The sequence below is a fragment of the Panthera uncia genome, chromosome X, assembly GCF_023721935.1.
Source record: "Panthera uncia isolate 11264 chromosome X, Puncia_PCG_1.0, whole genome shotgun sequence".
NCBI classification, from domain to species: domain Eukaryota; kingdom Metazoa; phylum Chordata; class Mammalia; order Carnivora; family Felidae; genus Panthera; species Panthera uncia.
In genome coordinates, this window is record NC_064817.1 from 13,892,815 (window position 1) to 13,914,492 (window position 21,678).

A 21,678-nucleotide genomic window follows, 5' to 3' on the forward strand; every position below is an offset into this window, starting at 1 on the left:
TTCGTGAAATATTATTGAACCTACTATGTGCCTGCTATTCTAGGCACTTACGCACTAGTGAATAAACCATACAAGGCAATTATGAAAGATCCAACCTAAAAGTTACAAGGTTTCTGGTGAAAAAATATTAGGAAAATAGGTTTAGAAACAACATTTAAGGTTGCTAGAAGAAAATTTTTCTAAGTTCATTGATTTCCAGGTAATACTAGCTCAAAACCTCCCCCTCCCCCTCCCCCCCCGATACTGTCTTCTGGACATACTTTGGTTAATTTAAAATTTTTATTCCAAAGAAAAGAAGTCCTAACAGGATCTAGGCAGAAACAAAGTTATCTATGTTAAAAATCAAATTGGCTCCTGACTTTATTTTCTTCTTCTTGTAAGAAGAAAGTGTATGGAGAAGAAGTACATGGATTTTGTTAGAGACTTTTTACTCCTATGTGCTGGAAAGTTGCTTTAATAAATGTACAAACGTACAATGTCTGTGATGTGCATGGCACTTTGCAGGGCTTTGCAGTGCATAAGATTTTATAGGGACCCCGAAGATGGTGGAGAACGTAAGGTCGCCTTCCCAGGAATTCTGTGCCTGCCAAGTTGCCATTCGTGTGTGAGAGAACTTGGACATATGTCATGACTTTCCTCAGAAAGCTACTCAAAGATGCACACTGAGCAGAATCTTCATGCAAATTGAGCTCTAAACAAGTGTGAAAACCACAGTAGAAAAGGACCGGAGGTAAAGGTTGAAGCTAATAAAATATGTAAAGAAATACAGATTACATATAATAGCTCATGTGTGTATAATTACAAATTAAATACAACAGCCAAAATCTATTCTCAAAAATAAATTTAACAAAATGGTAAAAGAAGAACCAGGGTCTATAATCCCAGATTAATTTAAAACAGTTTCAGGTCACAACAATCTAAATTGGTTCTGATATAAGAATCAACAGATCAATAGTATAGACTAGACTAGAAAGCTCTGAAAGAAAATCTAGAGCATATATGTAAGAATGCTAGGAAACAACAAAGAACTAAAAATTCATGGTAAAGAGTATTGGGAAAATTGATTCAGTATTTAGAATTCTGTTGAATATAGATTCCCTCACTATGTTAAATTACAGGTGGATTAAATAAATTATAGGTGGATAAAGACTTAAGGAAAGAAATTAAATCATTAGAATATTGAGACATAACTGTGGATGAATATTAACCATACTCAGGCTGAGTAAGGACTTTGAACACAAAAGTAGTGGACATAAAGGCATATATCAATAAATGTGACTGTAATAATAAGTTATATTCAACAACAACCAAGCCCTAAATAATTCAATGATCACGTTAGTCTAGGGAAAATATTTGTAACAAAATTTGGCAACAGGTTCTCATCCATGAATCAACAAGAAAAATAATTAACTTTAGTAGACCTTTTTTCACTTACCAGTTGATAGAAGGAAACTTCTGACCTCACTGATGTCTAAAGACTTTTTTCAATGATTGTATTTACTGTGTATTTACTGTTAGCTGTGGTCATAGGATGGGTATTCTTATATACTGCTGAAATGATCTGTGAAATGATATATTTTGGATATCAGTTTTGGCAGTATCAGGAGCCCTTAATGTTCATACCATTTGACCCAGTTATATCACCCGCCGAATTTACTCTATGAAAAATAAAGAAGCAGATGTTAAAGTATGTTCACTGACCAAACAGTTAAATAACGATACATTAAAAATGATGGTTTTAAAAATTATTCAATGACAGGTTAAAATGTACCTCATGCAATATCAAGTGAAATAAAAGCAACATGTAACACCATATACAATATTACAATTCCAATTTGAGAAAACTTTACTGGAAGAATACAAACCAAAATACTAGCAAGGGTTTTATGCCTTTTATATTTTAGGTTTTCTGTAATGAGTTTGCATTATTTTTATAAGCAGTTTGAATAAAAGTGAAATGTTAAATTTCTTTCCAGCACCTTCTGCTCTTAAGTGCATGTAAGTTTCCACCAGACATCGAAGTGATTTTATATAGAAAGCTTCATCTCTTTGGCTTCATTCTTTAAGTAAATATATAAACTGTATTGAGTGAGTGAGTGAGAGGGAGGAAGAGAGAGAGTTGAGAGGATTTCCATGATATTGGTGAAAGAGTAACTTTTGTACAGTGAATTCTATTTATGAGATGCCAGAAATTAATGCATTTCTTTCTTCAAGGTGATGTAAATAAGTTCGTTGTCAATTTAAATTTGTAGTCCTATCATGATTTGAACTAAGTGAGACCTTTTATAAAATCAGACAAAGGTAATACTTAGGATGCAGCAAAAGGATGCCTGTGGGTTTCCATTTAGAGTGCAGTATAGGATGAAGCATGACCTGGAAGAACTCTGCCCTGCAACGCGAGCATTTTGACTCTCCCTGAATGCGTGTATAGTGCTACCTCTTTCTTTGTGCCGGGAGCAGTTTCCCAATAGGGCGTGTTCTTTCCCTTATACCTTGTACCTTGTTGGTTATTGCCTGCTAGTGCATGCATTTGTAAAGACTTTGTTTTGATGCAGTGACAATCTTTTATTAAAAGATTTGCTCCTACAGATCTGAAAGTATAGCCACTTAGAGTACAAAAGAGCAGACCTGAGTCATTCAGAAGACCTTTCTTTATAACATATTGGCTTTGAAGAATGTATATATTATTTTGCCAAAAGCTTTTTTATTCCTTTTTTAGACCAGAATAAGACATGAGTTACTTAACCTCGTGGTACTTAGCTCTGAGCATTTTCATTTCCTTTCCAGCCTTCATTTTCTTCTCCAACCAAAAAAGACACACAAAAATTTTTTTGCAATGTTTCCGTTTAAAGTGGGGTTTTGCTCACAACCCACTTGTGTTCAGGAGAAGGAAATAAAGGCAAGAGTGGGGGTAGTGATTGGTATTTGGCAGCAGATGTTTGTCTCTCTTTGGGTTTGAAATGACTATCCATAGAGAAGAACTGGGGAACTAGGCTTGTTAGGAAAAGTAAAGTGAAGGGCGGAGACTTAGAAGGGGAACTCTGTTACCCGCAACTACCAAGTATTGTAGAAGCCTTTTCTTTGCTATAGAAGCCTAATTAAAATGTGCCCCTGAGTTTCAGAAGGAACTACAGATGATGGTAAATATTATATCATATCAGTCATCCTGGCACTTTTTTTTAGCGTCCAGACATTAACACTTATGGTTTATTCATGGTCAATTGCCATCTCTGCTCTCGGTTCCCTTCTCTCTCCCTTTATTTTTCCCTTCTCTGACAATGTCTGCAGGGTGCTTAGAAAGAGAGTTTTGGAACCAGGAAATGAGGGGCTGGGAAAGAAGAGGATTTTTTTTTTTTACTCTCTGGTTTCTTGCCCTCAGTCTCCAAATATACCCCAACACCAATGGGATTCCCAGTTTCAAAAACACTGAGGAATGACTTTCTGCCTCTTTTTTCCTTTGCAGGAAACACATGAAATTGTGGCAATCAAGAAATTCAAGGACAGTGAAGGTATACGTGTGTGTGTGTGTGTGTGTGTATCTGTCTTTTTGTTGTTTAGTCCTTGTGAACAGAATGTAGAAGAGATGGGATCTAGCTGATTAGCCTTTGTTCCTGAAATTTTAACATCTGCATCTCAGAAAGTGAATATAGCATATTTATTATCATGCTTTGCTTTGAAACATCTAGCTCCTTCTGTGTAAATCAAATCTCATGATATTAGAAAATTTATGTATTTTAAGGTACAGTCAGCACTGGAAATCTTGCTTCAAATGCTAGGTAGAAGGCATGCTATTTATAAATATTATTAAAATGAGAAAACTGATTTGAAATAAATATTTTTGTGAGTTCACATAAGTAGGAAGGGCTGTGTGAAGGGCTTTGGTATTGATTACTATGATCTTCAGTTCTTAGTTAGAAATACAAGGATAAGTAGTATGTAAATGGTATCAAGAAAGTGATTTTGTATTTAAAATGACTCATTGGAAGAATAAAAGCTTTTCAAGAAGAAATACCGTAGTTGGGGTCCTTGGTCACATGTCCAGACCATTTCAGATGGAGTACTAAAATTACCCTATGCTGGGGCACCTGGGTGGCTCAGTTGTTTAAGCGTCTGACTCTTGATTTTGGCTCAGCTCATGATCTCACAGTTTGTGGGATCAAGCCTTGTGCTGGGGCTCTGCGCTGACATCACAGAGCCTGCTTGGGATTCTCTCTCACCCGCTCTCTCTGGCCCTCCCCAGCTTGCATGGACATGCACGCGAGCTCTCTCTCTCAAAATACATACGTAAACTTTAAAAAAGAAAGAAATGTTAAAAAAGTTACCCTATGCTGGGCAAGAAAATTTTAAATAAAGCACTTAAAAAAAAAGTACAAAATATAAATAAATAAAGCATTTCAGTAGTTGATTAGGTTTTAAATCTAGATTATTGGCCATCTAAGGATAGCCTAGTAGAAAAACTTACCACGAAGACATGCATGGCCTTTGAGAAGCTCTAGGCAGCATTTTGCCAATTTTCTTCCTACAGAGATCCACAGAAATATTTTTTTTTTACATCCTAATCCAGTATCCACATACATAATGTCCTATATATAACTGAAGTAAAAGTGTCATAAAACTATTTTACTAATGGGAGGTTCTTCATTTTTTGTTGTTTCCTGCTCATATAAATTCACATAAAGGCCTATTTGTGGCATCAGATAACATCGATTTTACCACTGAATCATAACCTGCCTTGTGGAAAATAGTGCCCCAGGGTAAGAGGCACTAGCATAGCATTAACTTTCGTATCAAATTGGAAGTATGACAATGGCAGTCGTAGCCTACCTTTATCAGCACACATTGACTACACACCGTAAGCCTCTCTATTTGTGAACAGTTTCATCACCCATACTTTAGACACTTAGCGAACATTAAATAACAAAAAGGGCTCACTAACAAGGTCCTGGGGTAGATTCAGTAGTATTTGATATATCCCAACTCTGATGTGCTGGTTATGCGGAGCATACGCATATCATCTGGGAAACCTTAGCAGCCGTTGTCTTGCCAGCCTTAAAGAGAATGCAATAAAAAAAGCTTTTAGCTTGTTCTAAAGTGGGGGGGGGACCTGCTTCAAAGGATATACCTGTAGTCTGACAGGAAGCAATAGCCCCAGGCCAGTCCACTCTGAGACCATTGGAAATGAGCTCTTTGAGCAGTGGCTTTGGGCTAACCACAGGTGTCCAAGAGACAAATGGTGATCTACTAAAAAGAGTGGTTGCAACAGTAGATCAAAGCATAACCTTTGCCTTCATGTAAAGACTTCTGGCTGTGCATTCATCTTGTAAGGCACGTCGTCAAGCATCAGTTAACCACCAAAAATAATAATTGTCATGAAGTTTTTGAAAAGCAGTACAAACTAGGCCACGTATGCCATTGCTTTAAAGAAAAAAAAAACCTGCCATATTCTTCACAATCTCTGTTCTGTTCATACCATTTCTTAGCTTCAGTTAAACAATGTGTTTGTACCTGTTGTGATGATACCTTCAGAGTGGTAATCAATAACATCTGTTTAAATGTATTGAGCCCTGAGACAGGTGCTATGAAAGCCCTGAAGAATAAATCAGGGTGATTTCAAGAAGCTTAGTAGAATTAAGACCTGTAAGTAAATAGCAGTAAAACAGAGTAGAAAGCAGTCAGTGCCTGAATGAATTTGTTTAATTTTGAGGCAAGAGACATTGTTTCTAGCTGTGGTATCCTGGGAATGTATGAATAGTGTAGACATTATAGGAAACCTTTGATCAGCCCTTATTTCTGTGCACTGACAAAGCATGAATCCCCTCTACCCTCCTCTCTGCCAGACCATTATCAGTTACCATACCTTACAGGCATTGCAGCCTTGTCACCCATCCGCCTTGCAGATGGACACCTTTGTAGGTACGCCCATATATACTTCTGGATACTTCCTAAACATTACTGTGATAGAATCTAAAGACATGCAATTATTCATAACTTTTTAGTTCCAGTTCTATTCTAGGCACACTTTTCAACTGTTGCTAGCTCTCCCTGGGAGATATCATACTCTCTGTTCTGTCTTAACTCTTTCCCTCCTGCCTGAGTAGAATCTTTTTTTTTTTTTTTTTTTTGTTAACATGGGAGCAAGAGCTTTTTTAAAGTTGTTTGTGGGGCGCCTGGGTGGCGCAGTCGGTTAAGCGTCCGACTTCAGCCAGGTCACGATCTCGCGGTCCGTGAGTTCGAGCCCCGCGTCGGGCTCTGGGCTGATGGCTCGGAGCCTGGAGCCTGTTTCCGATTCTGTGTCTCCCTCTCTCTCTGCTCCTCCCCCGTTCATGCTCTGTCTCTCTCTGTCCCAAAAATAAAAAAAAAAACGTTGAAAAAAAAAATTAAATAGTTGTTTGTTTGTTTGTTTGTTTGTTTTGAGAGAGAGCAAGAAGGCAAACCGGAAGAACAGAGAGAAGGAGAGAGAAATCCCAAGCAGGCTCTGTGCTGCTGTCAGCACAGAGCCCAAGGCAGGACTTGAACTTAGAAACTATGCAATCTTGACTGAGCTGAAACCAAGAGTTGACGCGTAACTGACTAAGGCACCCAGGCACCCCACTGCCTGAGTAGAATCTTGCTTAATGGAATGTGTGTGGTGAACAATCCTTTTGGAATGTGAAGTGTATATAGATAGTTTAGCACAGATGAGAATGTCCATTCAACCCCTATGTAAACCACTTAATTCTGAACCATTCTATCACCTTAAATTTCAATCAGGAAAATTCTAATAAAAAGTAGAGTTTCATCAGAATATCCTTAATGTCATATAGCTCTCATTAATCTCTTTTATTAGTTTCTCTGAAAATATTCTGTTGATATTATATGACCCTTCTAAACCCAGTGTTTAAAAATTTTTGTGAAGGTCATGACATAATCCTGTAAAAACATTGTTACACTGAAATAGGATCTGAACTTGGTCTGATTTGCACTCAAGCTAATCCAGTATTCTCGTACTGATGATATGAAGGGATATTTTATGAGTATATATTACCTTCTGTTAGCTTTAAAAGATTATGATCATGTCCTATTTTCTTGTTAAATTTGTAAATATTTCAACACATTTTTATAAAATGTTTTTGAAACTACATAAGGTAGGACCAGTATTTTGTTCAAGCTGTCCTTGTTATCCCAGGATAATAGATCACTACCTAAAATGGGAACTAACCTTAAATAGTAAATAAAAGGTTAGATTGGGACTTTTAAGTTGAGAAAATGGAACAAAAATTATGAAAATATGTTTACTTCATTTTATAGTTAACACAATTTAGATTATAATAGCTATTTCTTAGAAAAAAGAATCCAGTGTTAACTTTTTTGAGGGAGGGGTAATTTTTGCAGTAAAATTATAGGCTAGGACAATGAATGACTTTCATAATGATAAAAAGAGGCTTATTAAAAAATATACAAAAAACTTTGTCAGTTTTATCTTTATTTTTGTATGTCCCTGTCTTTCTGACTACATCCTTGTCAGTATTTTGCTCTCTAGTTGTTAGCTATTAGAACTCTAACAATCATTTATCCATATCTTTTGTCTATGATTCTCCTACATACTGAGTAGGGATTAAAACCTCATGTTAAAAATGAGTACTGTGTGAGTGATGACACTTTTATCTGAGATCACTTCATTAGTTAATAGTTTTTTGTTTTGATGACTTTTGCTGCTTTTAAAAAATATTTTTAAAAAATGTTTGTATTTTTGAGAGAGAGAGAGACAGAGAGACAGAGAGACAGAGGGAGTGGGGGAGGGGCAGAGAGAGAGGGAGACACAGAATCCCAAGCAGTCTCCAGGCTCTGAGCTGTCAGCACAGAGCCTGATGGGGGGCTTGAACTCATGAACCGTGAGATCATGACCTGAGCCGAAGTCGGACGCTTAACCAACTGAGCCACCCAGGCGCCCTGACTTTTGCTTCTTTATACATCATTATAAATGCAGAGTTTCAGATAATGAATTCTTAATGATACCCTGAGTGATATAGTATTATGAGTTTGTCTATTAATGTAAGTTCTCACAGAGAAACATTAACTATAAACACCTAACCAACCAGAAGTCTTCAAAGGATTAGTTCTATTCAGTATTTGGGTTTTCTGAGAAGAGAAAAATGACCCCAGACTAAAAAGGTACTAGAGATTATTTAGTTAAAAGATACATTTTGGACTATGTATAATGATAGATTTAGCCTAATTCATCTCCCCTTCCTATAACTACAATTCTCTACAATGAGATTAGATGTCCGAATGATAATCTTCTGTCACTGTTGGACCAGCATTCTCATGCGCACACGTGTACAAATGTCTGTCATCCTCAATTTATTAAATAATCCAAGAGCAGTGATTTAGAAAAGATAGATTTGAGTGAACAAGAGTTAAAAATGTTGTCTGCTCATCCTTTACTTGAGGAGGTCCTGTGATCTAGGATTTATCTTTTATTTAAAAAAATTTTTTTTATGTTTATTCATTTTTGAAAGACAGAGACAGAGCACAAGCAGGGGTAGGGCATAGAGAGAGGGGGACACAGAATCTGACACAGGCTCCAGGCTCCAAGCTGTCAGCACAGAGCCTGATGCGGAGCTCGAACCCATAAACCACGAGATCATGACCTGAGCCAAAGTCGGACACTCAACTGACTGAGCCACCCAGGCGCCCCTAGGATTTATTTTTGACGTATATTTGCATCTTCTGGTGTGACAACATCTTTTGCTTCTTAGGACTTTCAGTCTTTTCCTAAAAGTACGGGTGATGGGGTGAGGAGGGATCCTCCCTACTTGTTACATGGCAAGGAGGCTGATTCTCAGAGAGCTGTATAGCAGTCCACAGTTAAGATGGAATTTAGGTTGTATCTCTGCTTTTATATCAAATTAAAAGGCTTGCATTTCATATCCTGCTGTTTATCTTTTCTGTAAATACTTTTTTCTCTTGGAATGGACATATTCTTTCTATTTTTATTTAAAAAAAATTTTTTTAACGTTTATTTATTTTTGAGACAGAGACAGAGCATGAACGGGGGAGGGTCAGAGAGAGAGGGAGACACAGAATCCGAAACAGGCTCCAGGCTCTGAGCAGTCAGCACAGAGCCTGACGCGGGGCTTGAACTCACGAACCGTGAGATCATGACCTGAGCCGAAGTCGGACGCTTAACCGACTGAGCCACCCAGGTGCCCCGGACATATTCTGTTTAAACATGAGAGAATGTGTAATTGGTCATCCATTCTTTCCTCCAATTTATTTCATCCTTATTTCTACTCAGACATTAGAAAGCTCTATCCTGATTTCTGGATTGAGGGAATTCTGGTCACATTTTTGCATAATGGTATAAAACAAGAGCTCATAGTCTTTGCTCCTTAAATTCAAGAACTTGATTTCTCTGTAGGAGAGGCCTTGAAACAAATTTTCCCACCTTTGGTTAAACAGAATTCAATTAACTAAGCTTGAACATTCTGGCTAGTCATGATTTCACCAGATTTTCTTTTAATGTCCAAAATGGATCTCTTCAAGCTTCAGGGGTTCTTCTAGGATTTGATGAACATTTGCACCCTTCATAATGTAATACATTTCCATTGTGCTCTACCCAGTCTCTGCTGAATTCATCTTTTTTAGTATATATGATAGCGGCACCACCATTCAAACCCCCTTGGCCGTGTTAATCGCCCTCTTGTTGGTATTCCTTCTTCAGTCAGGGCAACCCTTATGGTATCCTGATGATTTTGTACAAGGATGGGTTGGCTTTTTTTCCCCCTCCCATTGTACCTGTTTAAAGGTCCATTTTGGGGGGCCTCTTTGTCTATACAAGAATGTCAGGTTTATGATTTCATAAAGTAGGTTACAGCTATTTCTGGGTTTCTTTTCCAAGCCCACAGTTCTTTAAAAATAGAGTTACAATAGAGTTTCTGTTCATCTTTAGGTTTTTCTCTTTTTATTACTTACTTTGCATTACTTTTGCTCCTGTGACTTTTTTTTCTTAAAAATTGTTTTTCTTTTAACTTTAGTGAATCTCCCTTCTTGATTCTTAGTGTGTTAACTTGCCTAACTGGCAAGCTAAAAGCGGGTTAGTTCTTTGTTTTTTTTCTTACTTAACGTCCTTCTTCTACCCTGCCATTTAATCATCAGTCAAAAAAATGTATGTAACATTGTCAGACTTGCTGCCTGTACTAAGGTAAACACCCTCAGTGGAAACTGACGACCAAGCCCATTAGCATGCACATAAGCAGGACTTGCTCGGATGCACCAGGTCTTAGAGCTGCAAGGACCTTCGAATCCTCTAGTAGAAGCCCAATTTCTGTTTATAGCCAAGGAACCCACGGTCCAAAGCTGTACAGTTAGTATGTGATTAACTGGGAAAGATGCAGGCCTCAGGATCTTTGAGTTTTTCTTCCATCCATACCATGCTGCTTTGCCACTCAGCTCAGCAGTAGCAGAGTGTAGACCCGGACCTGGGTGTTCGAGTGACTCTCTAAAGCTTGCTCACTACCATCCACCGTGTTGCCTGTGTCCCTTTGTTCCACTTAGTGTGGCATTCCCTTCCCTCACCCCGAGGAAGCTATTCTTTATAGACTTGGGTTCTTCATTTGTAAACTGGAGGAGCCTTGCCTATGTAAAGAATCCACAGGATTATCTCAACTGGAAGGCAGGGATTTTTGTGCTCACTTGAGTAGGCTGTGCCAGCACCTTTAAAAAATTGCCTCACTAAAGAGCTTGGCTACTTTCTGAACCTCTGAGGTGAGAAGCATGTGTAAGTGGAAAGTATATTCCTTTTCTTCATCATCCGATCGTTTAGTGCTGCAATTTCATCAAAGTACAGGGTAAGCCAGGAACCTTAAAAGTACTTAGAGAAACAAAAATGATAGGATATACCAAGTAATGAAGAGTGTGCATTTTACTTGCACTTAGGGAATTAATAATTCCGCTTCCTGCCTGTTCCCATTCATTACATTCTTAGTGCTGAAGTGCTTACCTCAACTTTGGATATCTATGACAGGCATAAATTAGAGTAAAGCCTTCATTTCCTAAAAAAAGATAGGCAACTCAAATGAGGTGGTTTTGGCCCCACATGCTAAGTGGTTTTGTGAACTTCTTTTTCAAGATTAATTTCTCTTTTCTCTCTAGCCATTTTTACGTAGAGTCAGTATAGATTTGAATGATGTCTATATAACAAAGCATCAAAATTCGGTGAGGTTTAGGCTCATAATCAATGAGATTTTAATGGAAAGAAATCATTGGTTATTAGATTTGGAAAAAGCCATGGGATTTTTTAGGGCGTGTGTGGACGGGGAGTGTGCCCATTTATTTTGTTATTTTATGAATGAAAAGTTAAGTGGCTTGCCCAACATCATATGTCACAGTGTTGGTTATTTAACGGGATCCAAACTCTAGGTCTCCCAAATCCTACTCCAGTGTTCCTTCTTCTAAAACCATTCTACTTCAGCCATTCTGAGGTAGCTTTATCTGTTAGCAAAGTAAAATCGCCACAAGTTGCTAATAATTCAAAGCTCTCTTTTTTCAGTTGCTTTTTGAGTGCCAGGAATTCACCAAGCAGTTGACTAGAAAAGATACACCAGCTGTATTTACTTTTGACCTGGTTGCAACATTTTTTTGTACCCAGCTCCAGTATAGCTTACGGATGTTATTAATGAATGGTTAAATATATATGTGTTCGTGACCCTTTTTAGTACTTTAAGTTTTCTGGAGCCCCATTTTTTATAATCACATATTGTAGAAGACAACCAGGCATAGTGGTATATAGGGAAAAAGAAATTTGGTTTGTCTTACTGCCCGAAAAGCTGCCCTCTCAACGTTCCAGAGAGAAGATTGAAAGTACCGTACTCAAAACTGAGAGGGAAAGTGCCTCTTGTTTGCCATCACATCGCTGCTTCCCACGTCTTAAGTGAATGAGGGCTAGCCACATAGGAGTGAAGATTTCCTCATGACATCAGTGGACGTGTTTGTGTCAGAAGTATTTATTGATCCCTTCTTTGTGCCGGGTGCAGTCCTAGGTGGTTGAGTGTGTATTGTTGAACAGCAGAACTTAGGCCTCTCCTCCTAGAGCTCTTGGTTTAACAGAAAGAATAGCAGCTCTTGGTCTGCAAAAGAATAGGTTCAGTGTGGTAAGGAATAATAGGGGTGGAAGCCTGCTTTGGTTTAGTGATCTGGGCGATGCTTGTGAGGAGTGCTGTTCAAACTGAATCCTGAAGAAGAGCCAGCCCTGTAAGGAGTCTGGGTTGTAGAATGAGAGTTCCAAGCAGAGGGAACAAGTTAAAAGGCCCTAAGGTTGAAAAAACTAAGTTGGGGCTATTTGGAGAACTGAAAGACTAATGTGGGGTCGGGGGGGAGGTGGGAAGGATATGAAATGGGGAATGGAAAAGCAGACAGGAACCAGGTTGTGAGTAATCACTATATTTGTATTGGATTATCTCCTTGTTAGAAGATCATTTGCTTTGTATCGAGACCTTTGTGGCATTCTGTGTCTTAGAGATAGGTGAACTTTGGTTTGATTATCTCAGTCTCAAAAGTAACCCAGATGGGGTAGCCTTCCTCATAAGACTAAAGGCTGTTAGTGTTTTAGTAATTTTAAAAGTCACCAAATACCACTTATCTGGCTCAGCCCCATTTTGCATAACAGTTGGACCTCTGTCCCACCACATTCCTGTAAGCCACTTTGGGAGGTCCCCTGCTCACATTCCCCCTACTGCCAGGTGACCCCCATGGTGTCATACTCTTTTCCCCTCATGGGGGCCCTGTGAGTCCCTAGTTCCCAGTCGCCCCCCCCCTCCTGATGTTGGCTGGGCTGGCTCACTGCTTATGCCACTGTCAACCTATCCTACTGCTATTTCTTGCTTTCTGATAGTATCTTTCTGTGTCCTTTCCTAATCTGTGCTCCAGGGCTCCCCAACAGTTGTGTTTTTGTGTGTGTGTGTGTGTGTGTGTGTGAAGTAGGGAGAATATTTCACTTGTGTAACCAGTTCACAAAGGAGTGTTGACTTTCTGTTCCCTGTTTATTACAGATACTCTCATGCTACAAAGCCCTTGCGTTTATTACAGTCTCTTGATTCTTTAAACTCCGTTTGAATGGGGGCTGGGAGATAGGCTGGGATAGAAAATAATCTGAGAAGTACTCCTGGCACCTAATTTAGAATCTTCTCTCCCCATTTAGCCCCATCAGCCTTTTCCCTCTTGTGTACCTTGCTTTAGGAGGCATTTCTTCTTAGAAGGCATTTTAATCTTTCTCATCCTCATCCCCAAACTCTCATTTTCTTCTTCCCTGAACCTGAAGGAGGTTGGATATACCTGAACCTGAGGGTCATAAAACTTGGATTCTCAAGCTAGGATTTTGACTCTGACCCCAAATGTTGGAGACAAATGTGTTTTAGAATTCACAACTTCCGGGTTTTGGAATGGAAATATGGCATGCTACTTTAGCACCCTGTAATAAGATGCTGTTTCTTTTATTATTAATGTTTATTCATTTTTTGAGAGAGAGACAGAATATTAGTGGGGGGAGGGGCAGAGAGAGAGGGAGACACAGAATCTGAAGCAGGCTCCAGGCTCTGAGATGTCAGCACAGAGCCTGACGTGGGGCTTGAACTCACGAACCATGAAATCATGACCTGAGCTGAAGTTGGACGCTTAACTGACTGAGCCACCCAGGCGCCCTAGTAAGACACTATTTCTGAAGCAAGCACCTGAATGTTCTTACTAAGTGGGATAAACAAAGACTAGGTGGTCTCATGTCAGTTTAGGTTTTACCTCTAAAGAGATTTGCCATACACTTGGAGAAAGTGTTCAGTTTTTAGATGGATTTTTGAAATTGCAGATAAAAGAATTATGAACCTGTATTCTTGTGTGTGTGTGTGTGTGTGTGTGTGTGTGTACGCATTCATATATGTATATATGTAAACATGGTAGTTGGCATTTCCAGGCTACATCTAAAGGTATCATAAAAACTCACTAAAAAAGAAAAGTATTACCTTCCTTACTCCCCTGCCAATTCATCCATTAGAGTTAATGTGACTTCTGTCCTTCCTCCATGCCTGTGGGGGTTATCGTGAGTGAAGTTGATCATATGGAAGGCTATATTGGTTCAGCATAAGTTCTCCGTCCCAGTACAGCTACACCATCTGGGATGGACAGGTGGACATGCCACAGGAGGACAGCAGGAACCTATAGCAGCTGCTGTTCAGAGAGATCAGACTCTCCTAGAATTCCCTGCAACTTGACTATGAGCTGCATCGTGGGTGCCTGGCATATGACCTCTGCTCACTGAGGTGACTCACATGCAGCCGGAGAAATAAAATGTTCTTTTAAGCCAAAGCTTCCGGCTAGAGTTAAAAACATCAGCTGCTACAGATGCTGCCTAGAGGCTGCTCTGCACACTGATACCATTGATTCCTTTTTACTCTTTTCAACTCCTCCTTTGTCAGTAGGAAGTGTTAGAATTAAAATGACAGTAGATTGATATGTTGTATCTGTAAGTCTGTGTTTACACATACCCTCTGCAATACGGAGTACAAGAAAACATAAGGGGAAAATTAGGTTCGTTCTGGTCAAGTAAGCCTTTTCTTCTTTAAGTGGCTAATTCTTGATCCTTTCAACAAGAAAATGTGATATTTATTCTTCCATCCTTGAACTTCTTATGCAGAAAGTACTCAAAGTGGAAAGTAAAATTGGTATGTTTTCATTGTTTTTAGAATTTTTTCAACAGTGGTTTGAAAGCTTTAATTTTACTCTTCTCCACCATTGTTTACATTCTAGAAAATGAAGAAGTCAAGGAAACGACTTTACGAGAGCTTAAAATGCTGCGTACTCTCAAGCAGGAAAACATCGTGGAGCTGAAGGAAGCCTTTCGTCGGAGGGGGAAATTGTACTTGGTGTTTGAATATGTTGAAAAAGTAAGTCACTAATTGATAGTATGGAATTTGCCTGATTCTTTTATGTAGGGTCATTTCTGACACTGTTCAAGGAAGTATTATTGTCTAGTATGATTTGTCAATGTACTCATAATCTCAGTACTTTAAAAATGAATTTTTTATCCGTAATCATTAGAAGCCCTGAAATATATTGAAGGGTTTTGCGCAATTTAACTGTACAGAGATCATCTTAAATTTCCACAGTGTATTGATCTGGCTTCTAAAATCTTAGAATCTGTGTTCAACAGGTAATTTTTAGATGTACTTTATTTAAATTAAACCGAGGCAAGGCTTCTGAGGGAGAGACAAGTAGTTGACAGTGATGGCATAAGATGACAGAGGTATGTGTGAGGCAGCCTGGGAGCTTAGGGTGGCTGCCTAAATCAGACCTAGGGTGGTGAATGAGTGGGCTTATGGAGCAACCTTTTATGAAATGTCAGTGCTTTGGCTTTGAGGGAAGAAGATGTGCCAGGAGGCATAAGGTGAGGCTTGAGGAGGTAGATGAGGCCACAGATAATGAATTGGAAGCATGGGAGAAAAGAAGAAAAGCACACACGGTTCAAATTATCTGTATACTTGCCTTGGTATTTTTTTTTTTTTTTTAATTGGTGATGATTAGTGACAGTTTTAATGATGTGTGGCCTAGGGGCTAATGTATGCTGCAGTCATCAATAGGTGGGCCTTTGAATTTCTTTGAGGGTAGCTGCCCTACAGTGGTTGGTTATTGTCCAAAACTTAAATAAGTACCTTTACAGGAGTAGAATAAACTGGTGCCAGATGGACCTTTTAGAGGTTTCCTTGATGAATAAATATGTGGTTCCTGATTTCCTGTTAATAGCTAAACAACACTAAAAATTACTACTTTTATTATATTTCACTTCTTGAGTACATGTCTTTGTAGGAATCTGCATGATAAAATCAGGAATTTGTACATGATAAAATGAGGCTTTCTAATGAACATGAAGGCTGGGGAGGGTTATGTTTGTCAGATGCCTTCTATGTCATAAATGATAGTGTCATCACCACCATCATCATCACAAAATAGAAAGCAGTGTTGCCAAGATGACCCAGGAGTGTGGCTTTTGAATTAATTCAGCCTTTACAAATTCTTTTTCTTTTTTTTTCTTTTTAATAATTTTTTATTTACTTATTTTCGAGACAGAATGCGTGAGTGGGGAGGGCCAGAGAGTGTGGGGCGGGGGTGGGGGGTGGGGGTGGGGGACAGAGGATCCAAAGTGGGCTCTGCGCAGACAGCAGAGGGCCTGATGCGGGGCTTGAACCCATGAACTGTGAGATCATGACCTGAGCCAAAGGCAGATGCTTAACCGACTGAGCCACCCAGGTGCCCCTACAAATTATTTTTCTAATGAAAATAAATATACATAGGAATTTCAATTCAAGCAAAACTTGAAACGTATTACAAGTTTCTTTGTCATTTTAAAACACTGTTTCATGGGGATGCCTGGGTGGCTCAGTTGGTTAAGCGTCTAGCTCTTGGTTTCAGCTCAGGTCATGATCTCACAGTTTGTGGGTTCGAGTCCTGCATCAGGTTCTGTGCTGACAACTTGGAGCCTGCTTGGGATTCTCTCTCTCTGCCTCTCCCCTGCTTGCTCTCCTTCTCTCAAAAACAAAGAAAGAAACTTAAAATAGAAATAAAACACTGTTTTGTGTTTCTTTTCCAAAATCTGCTTAAAAGTTTCTTTTTCTTTGTCAGTTTAGGTATATTCCTAAAGGACCTTCCCTACCAAAATTAAACTGAAATTTGATATTTATAAAAAGTTATAAGAAAAAGGATTCCTGTAAAAATCGGATGTTCTTTATATTATTTTTTAGTTGCAAGAATAATCATGCAGTTTACCATTTTCACTGCCAATAATGCAATTCTGACAGATCTGTTTCGGTTTGTCTTTTTTATTTCTGTTCTGTTCATGGTGATGGTTCATGATTAATAACAATTTGCTATGAACACATGGGGAAATCACCTCTGCGTACCAGACGTTTTGTCGTGTCTGAGATCTCTCTACCGATAAGTGGCAGAGCTGCTACCAGACCTTCTGTCTTGTGTCCCCCAGACCTGGGGTTCTTGCCCTGACCCTGTGGTTTTTCTGTGGAAGGTGACCTCCCATCAGCAACAGTGCCTAACGAGATTAACAAAGAGTCTCAAGAGGGCAAGAAAATGGTGCTCTTAAGGGGTAGTGGGGTTGTTACAGGATTACAGTGGTTTAAACAAAATAGAAGTTTCTTTCTTCCTCACATACAAATACAAAGGTAGGCAGTACAGGGCTGGTACGGTAACTCTGCTCCACAGCTGTGTGAGACCTAGGTTGCTTCTGCCTTTCCATTCTGCCACCCTTGAGATGTGGCCCTTGTCTTCAAGGTCAAGATCACACTCCAGCTATCACATCCCCTTGGCCAGGACTTACTTTCATGGCCTCTCAAGCTGCAAGGCAGAGGGGAAATGTACTCTTCATTCTGAGCACCTATGTATCGACTTACAAATTGTATTACTGTGGACTAAAGAGAAGAATGGCTATCGAGGGGCATTCCTATCTGCCACTGACAGATTTAGAACATGATATGAAATGAGACATACGATTTATTTTCTGTATTGCAAAGCCCTCTTATTCTTCATGTGCATTTAGGAGCTCCTATGCATTTGTTAATTGAAAAAGGCAACTCAAGTGGAGAATCATTAAAAAATCATGCATACATACTTGAAACATTTTAACTTAAAATATATCAGTATATATTCATTTCTTACTCCTTAGGGATAGGGTCAGGGCCTTTGGAGCATTGATCTTCTGATTGGAGTTCTGATGAGTCTTTCTTAGATACATCATACCCATAATGCATCAACTATGATAGCCTGTGAGAGCTTCTGTAAACCCAAACTAAAGCTTAAAAACATTAAAAAGTAACCTCAGTGCAGAATCCTTATCACCATCACCACCTGTCCCTTGCCAGCATTTTTTAGTTGCTGCACTCACATACCATTAGACAGCAGTATGTTTAGTGGCTGTCCTCCATTCAGTCTTTCCAAAGTATTAAATTTTGCTTTCTTACAAACAGCAAATCTCTTTATTTAAAACATTATTTCATTGGTTTATATGATATTTAATTGTATTAAAAGAAGTGCATCTGTTACAAATAGGTATGGGAGTGTTATGAAGAACTGATTATATGCAGCTTGACTGGTGGGAACAAAATTGTGAGGTTGTATTAGAGCAAGTATGAGGTTTTCTAACTTTTTGGTCCTTAGGACTCCTACACTGTTAAAATTTTTAGAAACCCTAAAAGCTTATTATTTATTTGGGCTTTATCTATTAATACTTATCATATTACAAGTCAGAACTGAACAATATAAAGGTAATTCATTTAAAAATAACAATAAGAATCCCATTACATGTTAACATAACTACATTTGTGTGTCATACTTTCAAATAAAAAATGGTATTCTATCAAAAATAAACAGCTAGTTCAGCTTTCAACTCAACCACCCAAGTGATTTTCTTTAAGATAACCATCATGCTTTGTTATGCAGAAGTGCTTTATGTGTATTCCCCATTTTATCGTGTAGATTCCTAAAAAGACATGTACTCAAGAGTTGAAATTTAATACAAGTAATAATTTTTATTGCTTAATCAAAGAAGGACATCCTTTTCTGAGAGAGAAGAGAGAGCATGCGCACATATCAGGGAGGAGCAAAGAGAGGGGGAGACAGAATCCCAAGCAGGCTCCACACTGACAGCACAGAACCCAACCCAGGGAGTGGAGGGCCTCGATCTCACAAACTGTGAGATCATGACCTGAGCCGAAATCAAGAGTCAAACGCTTAACCAACTGAGCCACCCAGGCGCCCCAAGAAAGACATCCTTAACTAAAACTGGTTTTTTGTCTTCCTTTTTAACTGTAAGAGTGTGGCATTGAGGAATCCAATGCCTTGATTTATGCTAGGGTGCCACCAGCTTACCCATCCTTGCTTTGAGTCATCAGTGTAAATGCAAACATAGTAAAAGTGCCAAAAAGCTGAGTGTTACTATGAATGTAGTTTTGACTTCATGGGCCTTCTGTAAGATCTGGTAACCACCCCTAAGACACACACAGATGATACTTTGAGAACTGCTTTTCTAGATGGTCGTCTACAAACAATAAACTCTAATGCTATGGGCCTTAATGTGGTGCTTTACAGAGGGAATGGAAAATGTGTAGTTAATCTGGAAATTCAGTGAAACTGGTTAAGTGGGGTTTCTCCTTAGTAAAAAAATTTTGCGTGAGTTTTAGAATGATCTCTGACTCCAGGCTAAGAGTTTCAAAAATTGATTTGTTGGGAGTCTGTGTTTATTTCAACAGCATTTTCTAGCCTATCTTAATTTTTGTACCGATTGCATGGATCACTTCTAAAATTAAGGATCATTTTCTTTTAAGAATATTTTCCAGGTCCTCCAGAAATATTTTCAAGGCTTGATTTTATTGCAAGGTGCTATTAAACATGCACAGTGCACTGTGTTAAAAATGCTTGTTTACCCCCTCCTTTATACATCACAGCATCTTCTCTCTACTTTGTATTGCTTTTGCCTTGAAAATATTCTAAAATGATGCCTTAAACATTTTAGGGAGAGTGGAAAGTACCAGGGTTATTATTTGGGGCAGCACTGAGGAATAGTAAAAATGGAATTTCTCTTAAAAGAGAGCTTTGATTTAATAGAGTATCCCGCTTTTTCATGAAAAAAGTTGTAGATGGAAAACAAAACAGCTTTTTAAAATGCATGCTGTGTACTGGATGAATTATCATCCAAGATGCTTTTTAAAAAAAAAAAATTATTCTGAGAGAGAGAGAGAGAGAGAGAGAGAGAGAGAGAGAGGGGGGGGGGGGGGGGGGAGGGGCAAAGAGAGAGGGAGACACAGAATCTGAAACAGGCTCCAGGCTCTGAGCTGTCAGCACAGAGCCCAATGCAGGGCTTGAACTCACGAACCGTGAGATCATGACCTGAGCTGAAGTTGGACACTCAACTGACTGAGCCACCCAGGCACCCCAAGATGCTTTTTTAAATTGTTGGGGGCGCCTGGATGGCGCAGTCGGTTAAGCGTCCGACTTCAGCCAGGTCACGATCTCGCGGTCCGTGAGTTCGAGCCCCGCATCAGGCTCTGGGCTGATGGCTCGGAGCCTGGAGCCTGTTTCCGATTCTGTGTCTCCCTCTCTCTCTGCCCCTCCCCCGTTCATGCTCTGTCTCTCTCTGTCCCAAAAATAAATTAAAAAAAAAAAAAAAAAAAAAAAAAGAAAAAAAATTGTTACTACATGATTTATGGCCTGCCTAATTTGTGGAGATTAATGGCTCCCTATTTAATTTTTAGAATATGCTTGAACTGCTGGAAGAAATGCCAAATGGAGTTCCACCTGAAAAAGTTAAAAGTTATATCTATCAGCTAATCAAAGCTATTCACTGGTGCCATAAGAACGATATTGTACATAGAGGTAAGTATGGAAGTTTTGAAATGGACAATATTAAGAAAACATCGAATGTAATGAAATATTTTACATGTTACTCTCTTAAGAATATTTCCATGGGTGCTGATGTTCCCTTTGAATTAAATACATTTCGAATGTACAGGATATGAGAACATCGTTTACCTTCCAAGTCTCCTTTTGAATTATCAAAAGGATAGACTGCAAGTTTATTTGGATATTATGGTGAGATCTGTATAACCAGATCTATTCTCAACTTTAGAAATGCCTTGGGATGTAAAGAATTTGACAAATGGGAACTTTGAAGCTTACTTGGGGTGAAACGAGCAAAGGGGTAATCTCCATTGCCTTTTGGTTCTGTTGGTAGACCAGGTAATGTGAAACCACTCAGAATCAGGCTTTAAAGGTGGTCCCTAAGTCACTGACCTCCCCCATTGACTGTCACCTCTCATTCCCTCTTAGACCAACAACCTCTGGTATGTACCTTTACCTCCTGAATTGCCCTACCCATGAGTGGAAAGTGCCCATTGCAAGTTGTAGGCATGATCAACCTTGCATAAAGGTCATGATTATGCTTCCATAAACTGTTTTATTTTGTCCTTTATTGCTGTGAGGTGAGTGATTTATAGTAATAAAAGGGAAATTACTTGTTCAGCACTGTCTTTGACTCTACACCATTTATCTTCTGCTGATAATCTTGCTTGAATTCTAGAGTTTTACAGTAATGGGACACATATTGATAAAATAATGAAGCTAAAAGATGTTTATCGGAAAATGTTACAGTATCTCCTTCTTGTCTCTGAATTATCAAATAAATGAATACTAACTTTTAATTTACCTGTACAGACATACAAGGATATCCCTTTAAAAATAGTGTCACTTTAAGAATAGCTTAAAGGTCATGTGAAGAATGCCAACTTCTATTAATTATATCTAGAAAAAGTTTATATTTCTCTTGGATTTGACTTTCATACCAGTTACCATATCAAGGTTGTTGGTGTGACAAATGGATACAGAAGATGTGGTTTATATATACAATGGAATACTACTTGGCAATGAGAAGGAATGAAATCTGGCCATTTGCAGCAACGTGGATGGAACTGGAGGGTATTATGCTAAGTGAAATAAGCCAGGCAGAGAAAGACAGATACCATATGTTTTTACTCATATGTGGATCTTGAGAAACTTAACAGAAGACCATGGAGGGGTGGGGAGGGGGGAAAAAAGGTTACAGAGAGGGAGGGAGGCAAACCATAAGAGACTCTTAAGGACTGAGAACAAACT

General features: G+C 38.8%; 1 protein-coding gene across 2 annotated transcripts in view; it reads left to right on the top strand.

Annotated features, from left to right (window-relative positions):
- Nucleotides 1-21,678, top strand: part of CDKL5 (cyclin dependent kinase like 5) — a 198,762-nt gene that overhangs the window by 122,604 nt on the left and 54,480 nt on the right. For both annotated transcript variants that reach the window (XM_049643537.1, XM_049643538.1), the window contains exons 4-6: nt 3,464-3,509; nt 14,776-14,912; nt 20,283-20,403. In XM_049643537.1, the coding sequence (XP_049499494.1) occupies nt 3,464-3,509; nt 14,776-14,912; nt 20,283-20,403 (304 nt within the window). The remainder of the gene's footprint in view (nt 1-3,463; nt 3,510-14,775; nt 14,913-20,282; nt 20,404-21,678) is intronic.